This window comes from Lepidochelys olivacea (assembly GCF_965140295.1).
Source record: "Lepidochelys olivacea isolate rLepOli2 genome assembly, chromosome: 14".
Taxonomy (NCBI): domain Eukaryota; kingdom Metazoa; phylum Chordata; order Testudines; family Cheloniidae; genus Lepidochelys; species Lepidochelys olivacea.
The window spans coordinates 46,158,038-46,168,230 of NC_140424.1; the positions used below are offsets into that span (position 1 = coordinate 46,158,038).

A 10,193-nucleotide genomic window follows, 5' to 3' on the forward strand; every position below is an offset into this window, starting at 1 on the left:
CGGCTCCAGCTGCTCTTTAACTCCCTCCTCCGTGACAGACAGGGCCGGAAAGGGGCGGGGCCTCCCCGTCTAGTCCCCGCCCCGCCCAAGCCAGCTGTGCCTCGCCCAGGGCCAGGCCAGCCCCCCTCCCCACACAGAGCCACCTGCCCCCCAGGCCCTTTACCCCTTAGCGCCCCCCAGCTCAGTCATAGCCCCTCCCCCCACAGAGCCACCTGCCCCCCCCATATCCCTTTACCGCCCCCCCAGCTCAGTCACAGCCCAGAGCCAGCAGCTGCTGAGTAAGAAAAAAGATTTTATTTTTCGGGTTTTTTTTGTTTTTTAAACGTTTCTTTTGTACAAAGAGGGAGGGGCAGCCCAAGAGATGGGGGGGCTCTGCTCCACCCCCTTAACCCCACCCCAGAATCAGCCACAAACAAACCCTGTTGCCCTCCCTGCTCCCCAGAGTCTCCAGCCCCCCTGGGCAGACAGAGGGTCTAATCCGAGTCCGACAGAACGATGATCTCCTCCGGGTCACACTGAGTCGCCACGCTGGTCTGGGGAGAGAGCAGGACAGGGACACATGGTCAGGCCACCTCTCATCCAAACTGGCATCCCCACTCACCCCCCCACCTCGGCCAGCCCCTCACCTTGCAGATCTTGGGCAGGAGTCGCTGGCACAGCTGCGGGCTGCCCTGGGAGCTGCTGACCAAGCTATGGAAGGGCGAGTCGGCACGGGTGGAGTCAGGCAAAGGGCTGCGGGGCAGCAGGCCATCTAGCGGCAGCTCCAAGTCCTCATCCTCTGAGCCAATGCTGTGAACCTCGAGGCAGCTGCTGGCAAGGGCGGGAGAGATGGGGGTCATGGGGGAGGGGACAGCATGGGGTGGCACCTGGAGTCAGCCCATCACACCAGGGGCAGGGTTCCCCTTCTCCCGCAATGCACCCCCATACCAGGGCCCACCCTCCCCATGGCAGGCCAAGAGGGAAGATGGTTCCTGAACCCATGGGCCCCTTGGAACAGGCTCTGCTCCCAGCCCCCTTCACCCACTGGGGATGGCTGGACACGGATGGGCTGGAGTGGCCACCACACCCTGACAGTGACTGTCCCACCAAGGCCCCCCATGCAAAGACCCTCACCCATTGCTGTGGTTCCCAGTCAGGAGCAGGACAAGAGAGGGAACCACAGCGTCAGCTCCAGCCCAGCATCCCCTCCTTGATGTGCAAGGCCCACTTCCTTCTCCCCTGTTGTCTCCTCACCTGACACACAGAGCTCCCCCCACCTCACACACTGCCTGGCCAGGCGTGTCTCCCCTTGCCCCCACCTGTTGCCACAGGGCAGCTCCTGGCGTCCCCTCTTGCAGGCCGGGGGCCCAGTGCTGCCGTTGAAGCTGGTGGAGCTGATGATGCTGCCCCCGTTCTCCAAGGGCCGGGCAAGGGGGCTCCTGGGGGCAGACAGCTGCCTTCTCTTGGCAGGGGGCTGAGTCCGGAGCCCGGAGTCCCCCATGCCGCCTCCCTCCTGCTTCACCGCAAAACTAGCAGGCTCCTTCGGGGAGACCTCCTGCTCAGTCCGGGAAGAGACTGTCTCGGGGGAGGCGGGGCCCAGTGGGGTGGCCTCAGAGGGCTCTGGGGACGAGGGGGTGGCCTTGGGGGTGGCCTCGGAGCCCCCTGGGATTTGGGGGGAGGGGGGTGGTGTCTCGCTGAGTTCCAGGGGTAGCGCCTCAATCTCCAGCACAAACAGCTCCTGCACCGGGCTGAATGGTGGCCCCTCCTTGGGTGACGGAGGCCCTTCGCCCTCTGCAAGGGGCAGGGGCTCCTCCTCTTCATCCTCCTCTTCATCCTCGTCCTCCAGATCCTCCCCGCCTGACGAGCATGGCAGCGGCTCCAGGCCCAACTCCATGCACTGGTCCTCCTGGTCCCCTGCCGTGTCCTCACCTGCTGCTTCCGCATCTGGGAGAGTCACCACAGAATAGAACCCAAGAGTCCTGGCTCCTAGCCCCTCTGCTCCAACCATTACATCCCACTAGACCCAATTCCCCTCCCAGAGCAGGGGACAGAACCTAGGAGTTCTGGCTCCCAGCCCCCCCTGCTCTACCCACTGGACCCCACTCCCCTCCCAGAGCTGGGATAGAATCCAGGAGTCCTGGCTCTGTGCGGTATGTACCTTGCATGGCTGCATCCTCTTCTTCCTCCTCCCCCACTTCTTGGCTCTGCTGCAGCTCCTCCTCAATGTCTGTGTCTGATGAGGGCTCTTCCTCCTCCGAGTCGTCCTCGTCCTCCTCACTGACCGCAGGTGCACCTTGGCTTGCGGTGCTTGCGCTGGGGCTGCCCTGGGGAGGGTGGAGAATCGGGTGTTATGCCAGCCGCATCCCCACAGGGCTGTCTACAAACTCCCTTCATCATCGTCCCCGTTCCCCCCACCCCACCCCACCCCACCCTCACAGAGGAGCCGAAGTACTCCCTTCCCCATGCAGGGGGCTGGGCAAAGTGCATGGCACAGCTTGAGAGCTCTGTCCCCCCACAGGGCGCACACTGCCGTATGCACCCCACCTCACCTGCATGTGGGACTGCCCCTCCCCTGGGTCTGGCGCCATGGGACAGGGTGGGGGCAGCAGCCCCTCCTGCCGGGGGGCAGCGCTGCCACGGGCTTGGGCAGCTCTCTTGCGGACACGCTCCTCCTCCTCGCTCTCGTCCTGCAGCTGGGCATAGCGCGAGACAACACTGTCCAGCCGCGTCAGGGCCACCTCGCGGTTCTCCCGCAGCCGCCGGGCCAGTGCAGAGTCCCTCCGGGCAGGGTCAGTGTCTGCACATAGGGGGGGTGTCAGAGGGGCCCTGAGTGGAAACACTCCCCCTCCCGCCCCCAACCCGGAATAACCCCACCTGCCCTTCTCTCTACGACGACTGGGCAGCGCCTCATCTGGCCTTCCCCAACCAATGCTGCCCCCCGCACCCTCCTGAATGCTCTCACCAGGCTGACAACAGTTGGTATGTTCCGCCTGCACTGGTCGGTATGTCCCCCCGTTCCGGTACTGGTCGGTACGTCCCCCCGCACACACTGTCACCAGGCCGGTACTGGTCAGTACACGTCTCTTCCCCCTCCCCACCGCGTTCTCACCAGACCAGTAGTGGTCATTACGCCCCCACCCCCGCACGTACCAGCCCGGTACTGGTCGCTACGGCCCCCCATCCCCCAGTGCTCTCACCAGGCCGGTACTGGTCTGTGAGGTGGCTACCGAAGTTGTAGACCAGGTCGAGGTGGCGCCGCTCCTGCAGGCGGTTGCCCACCTCGCGAAAGGCATCCAGCGCCATGCTCTGCATCTGGCGCTTGGCCAGGCCCAGGCTGTGGCGGGCGCTGGCCTTCTGGATCACCTTGAGGATGTCCGTGTAGTCGGGGAAGACGTCAGGCCGGTTGACGAAGCGCTCGATGCGCCGGTTGACCTCCGGGTAGCGGGTGCCCCGGTAGGGGATGCGCTGCTCAATCACCCGGCCCGTCAGGCTGCTGCACTGCTTGAGCTGGCAAAGCCGCTCAAAGATGTGCATCATCTTGCGCTTGAGCCGGCTCTCCTGCAGGTAGGTGGAGTCCTCGCTGTCCAGCTCAGCCAGGTCCAGCTCCCGCTCCTGCAGCCGCCGGATCTCCCCCATGTAGACACGCAGCAGGTTCTCCAGGTAGCGGATTTGCCGCTTGGAGCCGGTGCCACGCTGTCCCGACATCCCCTCCCCCTGGGGTGCCGCTGGCTCTAGCTGGTGGGGGGTGGCGGGGGCTGGGGCTGAGCTGAGCGCCAGCTTGCGGCGCTGCGTGTGGGCCTTGAGCACAGTGCACAGCTCGTTGATATAGACATAGACTTTGCTGCGCTTACTCTGCACACGCGTCAGGCAGCGCCCCAGCACGTTGCGAAACTCGGCTGAGGCCAGGAACTCGGTGCTGGCCTTCTGGTGCCGGCTGGCCAGGAATGGGATCACCTCGGGGTGCTCCTCCGTCAGCCGGCTACAGCACTCCAGGAACTGAAAAGAGAGACATGGGGGGAAGGGTCAGATGGGTGCCAGCACTTCAGGACTCAGCGGAAGGGAGAATGGGTGTCCAGACCAGGTGGACACAGAGCTAGGGCTGGGGTGCGGGGAGAGAGGCACACATGCTCACAGGACACAGAGGTGGTCACATGGCCAGCAGGGTCAGGGGACCGAGGGGCACAGAGCCCAGAGCAGCAAGGCACTGATGGAGTCACAGGGTGTTTTGGTCAGTGGACCAGGCTCAGGGGAGAGGGCTTGGGGGGGACAGGGCCCCTGTTCACAGGAACGCCTCCCCGGGCATTTTCATCTTCAGTCCCTACGGTTTGATAAAGAACCAAAACCAGAGTCTCCTCCCCTCAGCTGGGTCAGCCCTGGAGATCTGCTCACTCCCACCCCTCCCAGGGCCCACAAGCCGTGGGCTGTTCATGCTTCGCGCCACACAGGCCTCCCTCCCAAGCCCCTTTCACAATGGGGGAAGTGCGCCGAGCTCAGACCCACAGGGCAGGATCAGCCCAGCAGATTTAACCAGGGCAGAGCAAGCCCCAAGCCTCACAGGCCAGCTGGCTGAGGAATGAGACATGGTGGGTACCAGCTCTGATCCAGCCCCAGAGCAGAGACTGGCTGGCTCAGAGGTGCAGGGAGTGGCACACAGGGCCTTTCCCCTCTAGGGGGCACTGGCTCCAATCTGGTCCCAGAGCTGGCTTACAGGGTGGGGAATCAGAACAGCTGCTTCTGCTGGGGAATGGGACACTGGGCCTTTCCCCTCTAGGGGGTGCCAGCTCAGATCCAGCCCCAGAGCAGGGACTGGCTGGCTCAGGGAACAGGATGCAGGGTGGGGGATATCGGGAAGGGACACAGAACTCCATGGGTGTGGGAGGGGTATATGTGGGGTGGGAGAGAACAGGGGTACATGGCCAGGGAAGGCCATACATGGGCGATGGGGACTCTGCCTGGGGCACTCACCTCTCCAAAGAGCTGTTCGTTCTCAGCCTTGAAGCTGCCACCATGCTGGGCCAGGGGACCTGGTTTCTTGGTGGGGGTCCCATTGGGCTGTGGGGAGGCAGAGACGGGCCCTGGGGGCTCCCTGGGCATAGGTGGTGGCAGCCCCTCCTCCTCATCATCCAAGACAATGATGCTGCTCTCCACTGTGGCGGCCATGGGGGTAGGTCACTGCCTGGGTCGGGGATCAGAGCTGTAGGGGGGGCCTGAGGGCACGGCACATCCCGGGGGGGAGCCACGGGGAGTAACCCCCACAATGCAGGGGGTCTCTCAGTCCCAGGGGGCAGTGCCTGCATGGGGAGATAGAATGGTGAGTGCTGGACCCACCCCCAGGATCCACTCTATAGCCCTATCTCCATGCCAGGCCCAGTACCCACCCCCAATGCCAATCCTACTTCTCTATATGCCCCAGCCAGTAACCAGAGCCTGCCCTATATCCCTCTACCACATACCTAGTGCTTTCCCTCTATGGGCCCTCATGCACCCTGGAATCCAGCATCTGCCCCATCCCCATCCTGTACTTGCCCCTCACTCCACCCTGGTACACAGGCCCCATTCTGTAGCCATCCCATATCCAAACCTCACGCGGTCCCTGGGAGCCACCCTATATCCTCCCCACCCTGCTACCAATCCCATATCACTCCACCCCAGACCCAGACCTTACCCCACCCTATAGCTATACAGATCCCTTACCCACCCCATATCCTCAGGCCCTGTCCCCCCTCCGCCCAGAGCCCCACAGATCCTCCCCAACCCCGCACCCCACAGATCCTCCTTACCCTCACATCCTCCACACCCCCACCCCACAGATCCTCCACATCCCGCCCCCCCGATCCTCCACCCCCCAGGCCCTGTCCCCGCCCCACAGATCCTCCCCTACCCCAAGGGCCCCCCCCCACAGACACCCCAGGCCCTGCCCTCGCGCGCTCACCCGCCTCCTGGTTCCTCCTCCGAAGACCAGCACCGGAAAAACCGATTTCCCCTCCTCCCCGGACTGCGCAGGACCGGAAGTGGCCCTTTGTCACCAGCGGGCGCCGCCATGATCGCGTACGGCGACAGGTTACGGAGCAGCGGCCCAATCAGAGCAAGGGGCTGCCTCTGAGTCTGAATCCGCGACAAGGGCGTCGGATACGCAGAGCCAATGAGCGAACGGGACAAGACGCGCTCCCGTCACCGCCGCCGTCTTCTTGTTCGGCCCCTACGTTACAAGTAGGCGCGGCCATTTTCCTGTACGGAAAGTGCTTTGTGTTTCTTACGTCACGTAATCCCGTTCCGCCAATCAGCGGCCTGGGACCCAGACGAGACCGTCCCGTCCCATGGGAGAGGGGTCGGGGCGGCTCTGTTGCCCCTGGAGGGAGAGGGCCGGACTGTTCCATTCCATTTGGGGTGGGGGACGCTGCCAGCCAGCCAATGCGGGGATGCCCGTGGGCGCGCTCTGCACGGCGGCACTGTCCTGTTCCCTCAGGCGGCCGGGCAGAGACCATTGTTCCGCTTAGGGAAAGGGGCTGGACTGGCCCAGAGGAGCTGCCGTACAACACGGAGCGCGACACGGCTCAAACCTTCCCGAGCACCGCCCAAGCCTGCTCAGTGCGCGCGCGCAGCTTGAATAAAGCCGAGTGACAAGATGGCATCTGACAGCTGGGTTTGCGCATGTGCAGCTCAGACTCTCCCCGAGAAGATGGCGCCCCCGCTCGGAAGCCTGCGGTGGGTACCTATCGCGCCTGCGCGGTTTGCTCCAAGCACCAAGAGGGCCTATTGCCCCATCCTGTGGCAGCGGCCTCCGGCCCGCCACTGTCGCTGCGAGTCACGTGTCCGCCGTACACAGAAATGGCGGCCGCGAATGGCCGTGTACGGGAGCGGCCATCGGCGCATGCGCAGCTGTGCTCCTCGGGGCTGCCCGGACCTACGGCAGGCAGAGAGCCCGCTTCAGCCCCCCTCCTGCGCCCCCAGGCTCCCTCCCAGAGACCCCGCCCCCCTCCTGCGCCCCCAGGCTCCCTCCTGCCGCCAGACTCCCTCCCAGAGACCGCACCCCCCGCCTTGGCCCCGAGCCCCCTCCCACAGACCACACCCCTTCCTGCCCCCCGACTCCCTCCCAGAGCCTGCACCTCCTTCCATAGCCCTTCCCCAGTGCTGAAGCCCCTCCCAGAGCCTGGACCCTGCAACCCCTCCTGCACCCAACTGTCTGCCCCAGCCCTGAGCCCCTCCTGGACCCCGCACCCTCTCCTGGACCCCACACCCCTTCCTGCACCCAGACTCCCTCCCAGAGCCTGCCCCCCAACTCCCTGCCCCAGCCTTGAGCCCCTCCTGCACTCAAATTCCCTCCCAGAGCCTGCACCTTCTCCCACACCCCTGCCCCACCCCAAACCTCCTCCTGCACCCCAGCCCTGAGCCCCTCCAGCACCCAAACTCCCTCAGAGACCGCACCCACTCCTACACCCCTGCCCTGAGCCCCCTCCTGCACCCAAATGCTCTACCAGAGCGCGTACCCCTATTCCAGCCCTGAGGCCCCTCCCAGAGCCTGCACCCCACCCCTCTGCCCTAGCCCTGAGGCACGTCCAACACCCAAATTCCCTTCCAGAACCTGCACCCTGTACTCCTCTTGCACCCCTGCCTCAGCCCTGAGCTCCATCGCATAGTCTGTGACTCTGCCATAGCCCGGACCCCGCACCCTTTCCTGCACCCAGACTCCCTCCCAGAGCCTGCACCCCAACTCCCTGCCCCAGCCTTGAGCCCCCTCCTGCACTCAAATTCCCTCCCAGAGCCTGCACCTTCTCCCACACCCCTGCCCCACCCCAAACCACCTCCTGCACCCCAACCCTGTGCCCCAGCCCTGAGTCCCCTCCTGCACCCAAACTCCCTCCTGGAGCCTGCACCCCCTTTTGCACCCCAGAGCCTTTACCCCAACCCCCAGTCTCCTCCTAGACCCTACACCCCAAACTTTCCTGCACCCCAACCCGCTGCCCCAACCCTGAGCCTCCTCCTGCACCCTAACTCCTTCCCAGAGCCTGCACCCCAACTCCCAGCCCTGAGCCTCCTCCTGGAACCTGCACCCCAAACTCTTTCCTGCTGCCCCAATCCTGAGCCCCCTCTTGCACTGAAACTCTCTCTCCCAGAGACCGCACTCCGTCCTGGGCCCCTGCCCCAGCACCTCTCAGAGCTTGCTCCCCCTCGTGCACCCCAACCACCTGCCCCAGCCCAGTGAAAGTGAGTGAAGGTGGGAGAGAGCAAGGGAGGAGGGAGGGAGTGAGTGGGGCAGGGGTGTGGCCTCAGGGAAGGGGTGGGGCAGGGGTGTTCGTGTGTGTGTGTGATTAGACATTTGGCACCCCTACTTTGGCCCCTGGAGACAAAGAGCGGTGGCCTCCCCTCCCAGCAGTGCCGGGGCCCTGCTCCTGAGTGGAGTTGGGTGTGGGGCGTGTCTGCCAGCGCAGGAGAAGCTGGCAGTGGAGGGGGAGATTGAGCTGTTGGATGGACAGCAGCAGAGAGGCTCTCACACAGGGAGACCTGGGTCCAGCGGACAACAATACAGCCAAGGCCCAGCTGATAGCCCAGTGCACCCACCTTGCGGCTTGGACGGCCCCCCACCACCCAAGGCCCGAGTGCACACAGGCAACACCTGTAAAAGACCTTTTATTTCCAGCACTCATGCTGAGTCCATACCAGTATTAAAAACAAGAAGGAAGACAAGCAGCAGGGTTTGCTTGAACAGCCCACAGTCCCCTACTTCCACCCCATCTATCTGGCTGAACATCTCTGTGGCCTTGGGACCCAGTAAAGGGGTGAGATGTCAGAGCCTGTTTTCCGGATCAATCGGGTGCACATTGCAGGCCTTCTCAAAGGCAGTAAGGAAGGCATCTATATCCTCCCTTTCCTTAAACTGGGGCAGCAACTTTATATTGGAATTCCCTGCATGCTTGGCCACCCTGGGACCATCCCCACTCACCGTGGTAGGGATCCCTCTGCCTTTCACTCTGCCATCGCCAGTTCATGAGTCTCTACTCTTCCCCATGCTTTCCCTGTCTCTCACTGGCCTCCCGTTCTTTCAGTTTCAGCTCCACAGATGGGGAACTTGGCCATGAACATCCCCTGCTGGCCTGGGAGGTGGGTCCAAGGATCACCTGGCTGCTCTCAGCCCCTCCCATGGCTTCAGTTGGGTCGGGCTGGTGCAGCCCCTAAGGCTGCCTGGCTGCTCCCAGCCTCTGTCATGGCCCCAGCTGGGTCAGGAACTAGCTCCTTACAGCGATCCTCCTCTTCCAACTAAGCAATCAGCTGTGCCTTAGTGAGCTTTCCAATGTGCAGCCCTCTCTCTGCACAGCTCTACAATGTCCTCCTTAAGGAGATGGTGATACGCCATCTCCATGCTCTTCCCACGTGGTCACAGACTCACAGGCCTGTGCTCTCTCAGCTCCCCACGATCCCTGGGAGGAACCCCTTCAGTGCGACAGCCCTTCTCAGGGGTCCACTCTCAGGGTTAAGCCGTAGGCTCCTCTGCCTCCTGTAACCACACCTCTCTGAGCCTTCAGCACACTTGGCTCTTGCTAATCCCCCTTTGTTCTCCTGCTCCTCCGTCACTCACTGCAGGATGCTTTGTCCGCGGGGTACAGTTTATCCCACTGCTCCCACCAGTTGTCACGGAGCCACAGGTCCGTTGCGCTGGAACTGTTCTGTATGAAGCCAGCCAGGACTCTGGGGTGGCGTGACTCCCCTCAGGCCATGCTGGCCAGGGCAAAAAGCCACCTTGGCTACGGCCTTCCTAGTCTGACCTTGGAGCATTCAGCATCCCTGTTCACACCGTACACTTCCCCATGGGGGGCATACCTGGACAGGACCTCTGGGGAGGCCATAGGGCCCTGCATCCCAACTCCGCAGTCAGCCATGACTCTCAGCCAGTGTTGTAAAACAAGGTTTATTAGTCGACAGGAACACCGAGTAGAACAGATATTGTTAACACAGAAATCAGTGACTTTCAGCAAAGTCCATCTTGGGGGATTCCGGGGCTGGATGCCCTGGGCTCCCCCTCTTCCAGTCCCACACAGCAGATGGCCCTGGATCCCGCTGTCTGGCCTCCCCCACATCCCTTGCTCCTCCTCCGGTCTTTGTCTTGCTTCCCAGGTAAAGTGTCACTTGGTCGCATCCTCCTCCTGGGTCTCAGGTTACAAAGGGCATCGGCTATCACCTATATGCAGGCAGCTGAGGGCCTCAGCAAAAGTCACACA

General features: G+C 63.2%; 1 protein-coding gene and 1 long non-coding RNA gene across 5 annotated transcripts in view; one reads left to right on the top strand and one right to left on the bottom strand.

The window, feature by feature from the left end:
- Positions 1 to 278: 278 nt before the first annotated feature.
- Positions 279 to 6,031, bottom strand: DAXX (death domain associated protein). 3 transcript variants are annotated; one of them, XM_084648424.1, is made up of 8 exons: positions 5,912 to 6,031; positions 4,945 to 5,270; positions 3,177 to 3,975; positions 2,529 to 2,776; positions 2,138 to 2,303; positions 1,299 to 1,923; positions 627 to 810; positions 279 to 533 (listed from the first exon to the last, which is right to left on the bottom strand). In XM_084648424.1, exons 2-8 carry the CDS (start codon positions 5,137 to 5,139, stop codon positions 474 to 476), a joined length of 2,277 nt encoding a protein of 758 aa, XP_084504550.1. In that variant the 5' UTR covers positions 5,140 to 5,270; positions 5,912 to 6,031; the 3' UTR covers positions 279 to 473. The 3 variants fall into 3 exon arrangements, with proteins under 3 accessions (XP_084504550.1, XP_084504552.1, XP_084504551.1); XM_084648426.1 differs by having other exon boundaries at positions 627 to 807; positions 5,912 to 6,030; XM_084648425.1 differs by lacking the exon at positions 5,912 to 6,031 and adding an exon at positions 5,760 to 5,782.
- Positions 6,032 to 6,207: 176 nt separating this feature from the next.
- LOC311531223 overlaps positions 6,208 to 10,193 on the top strand; it is a 49,142-nt gene continuing 45,156 nt past the window's right edge. For both annotated transcript variants that reach the window (XR_014714158.1, XR_014714159.1), the window contains exon 1: positions 6,208 to 6,684. This is a non-coding gene — a long non-coding RNA (uncharacterized lncRNA). The remainder of the gene's footprint in view (positions 6,685 to 10,193) is intronic.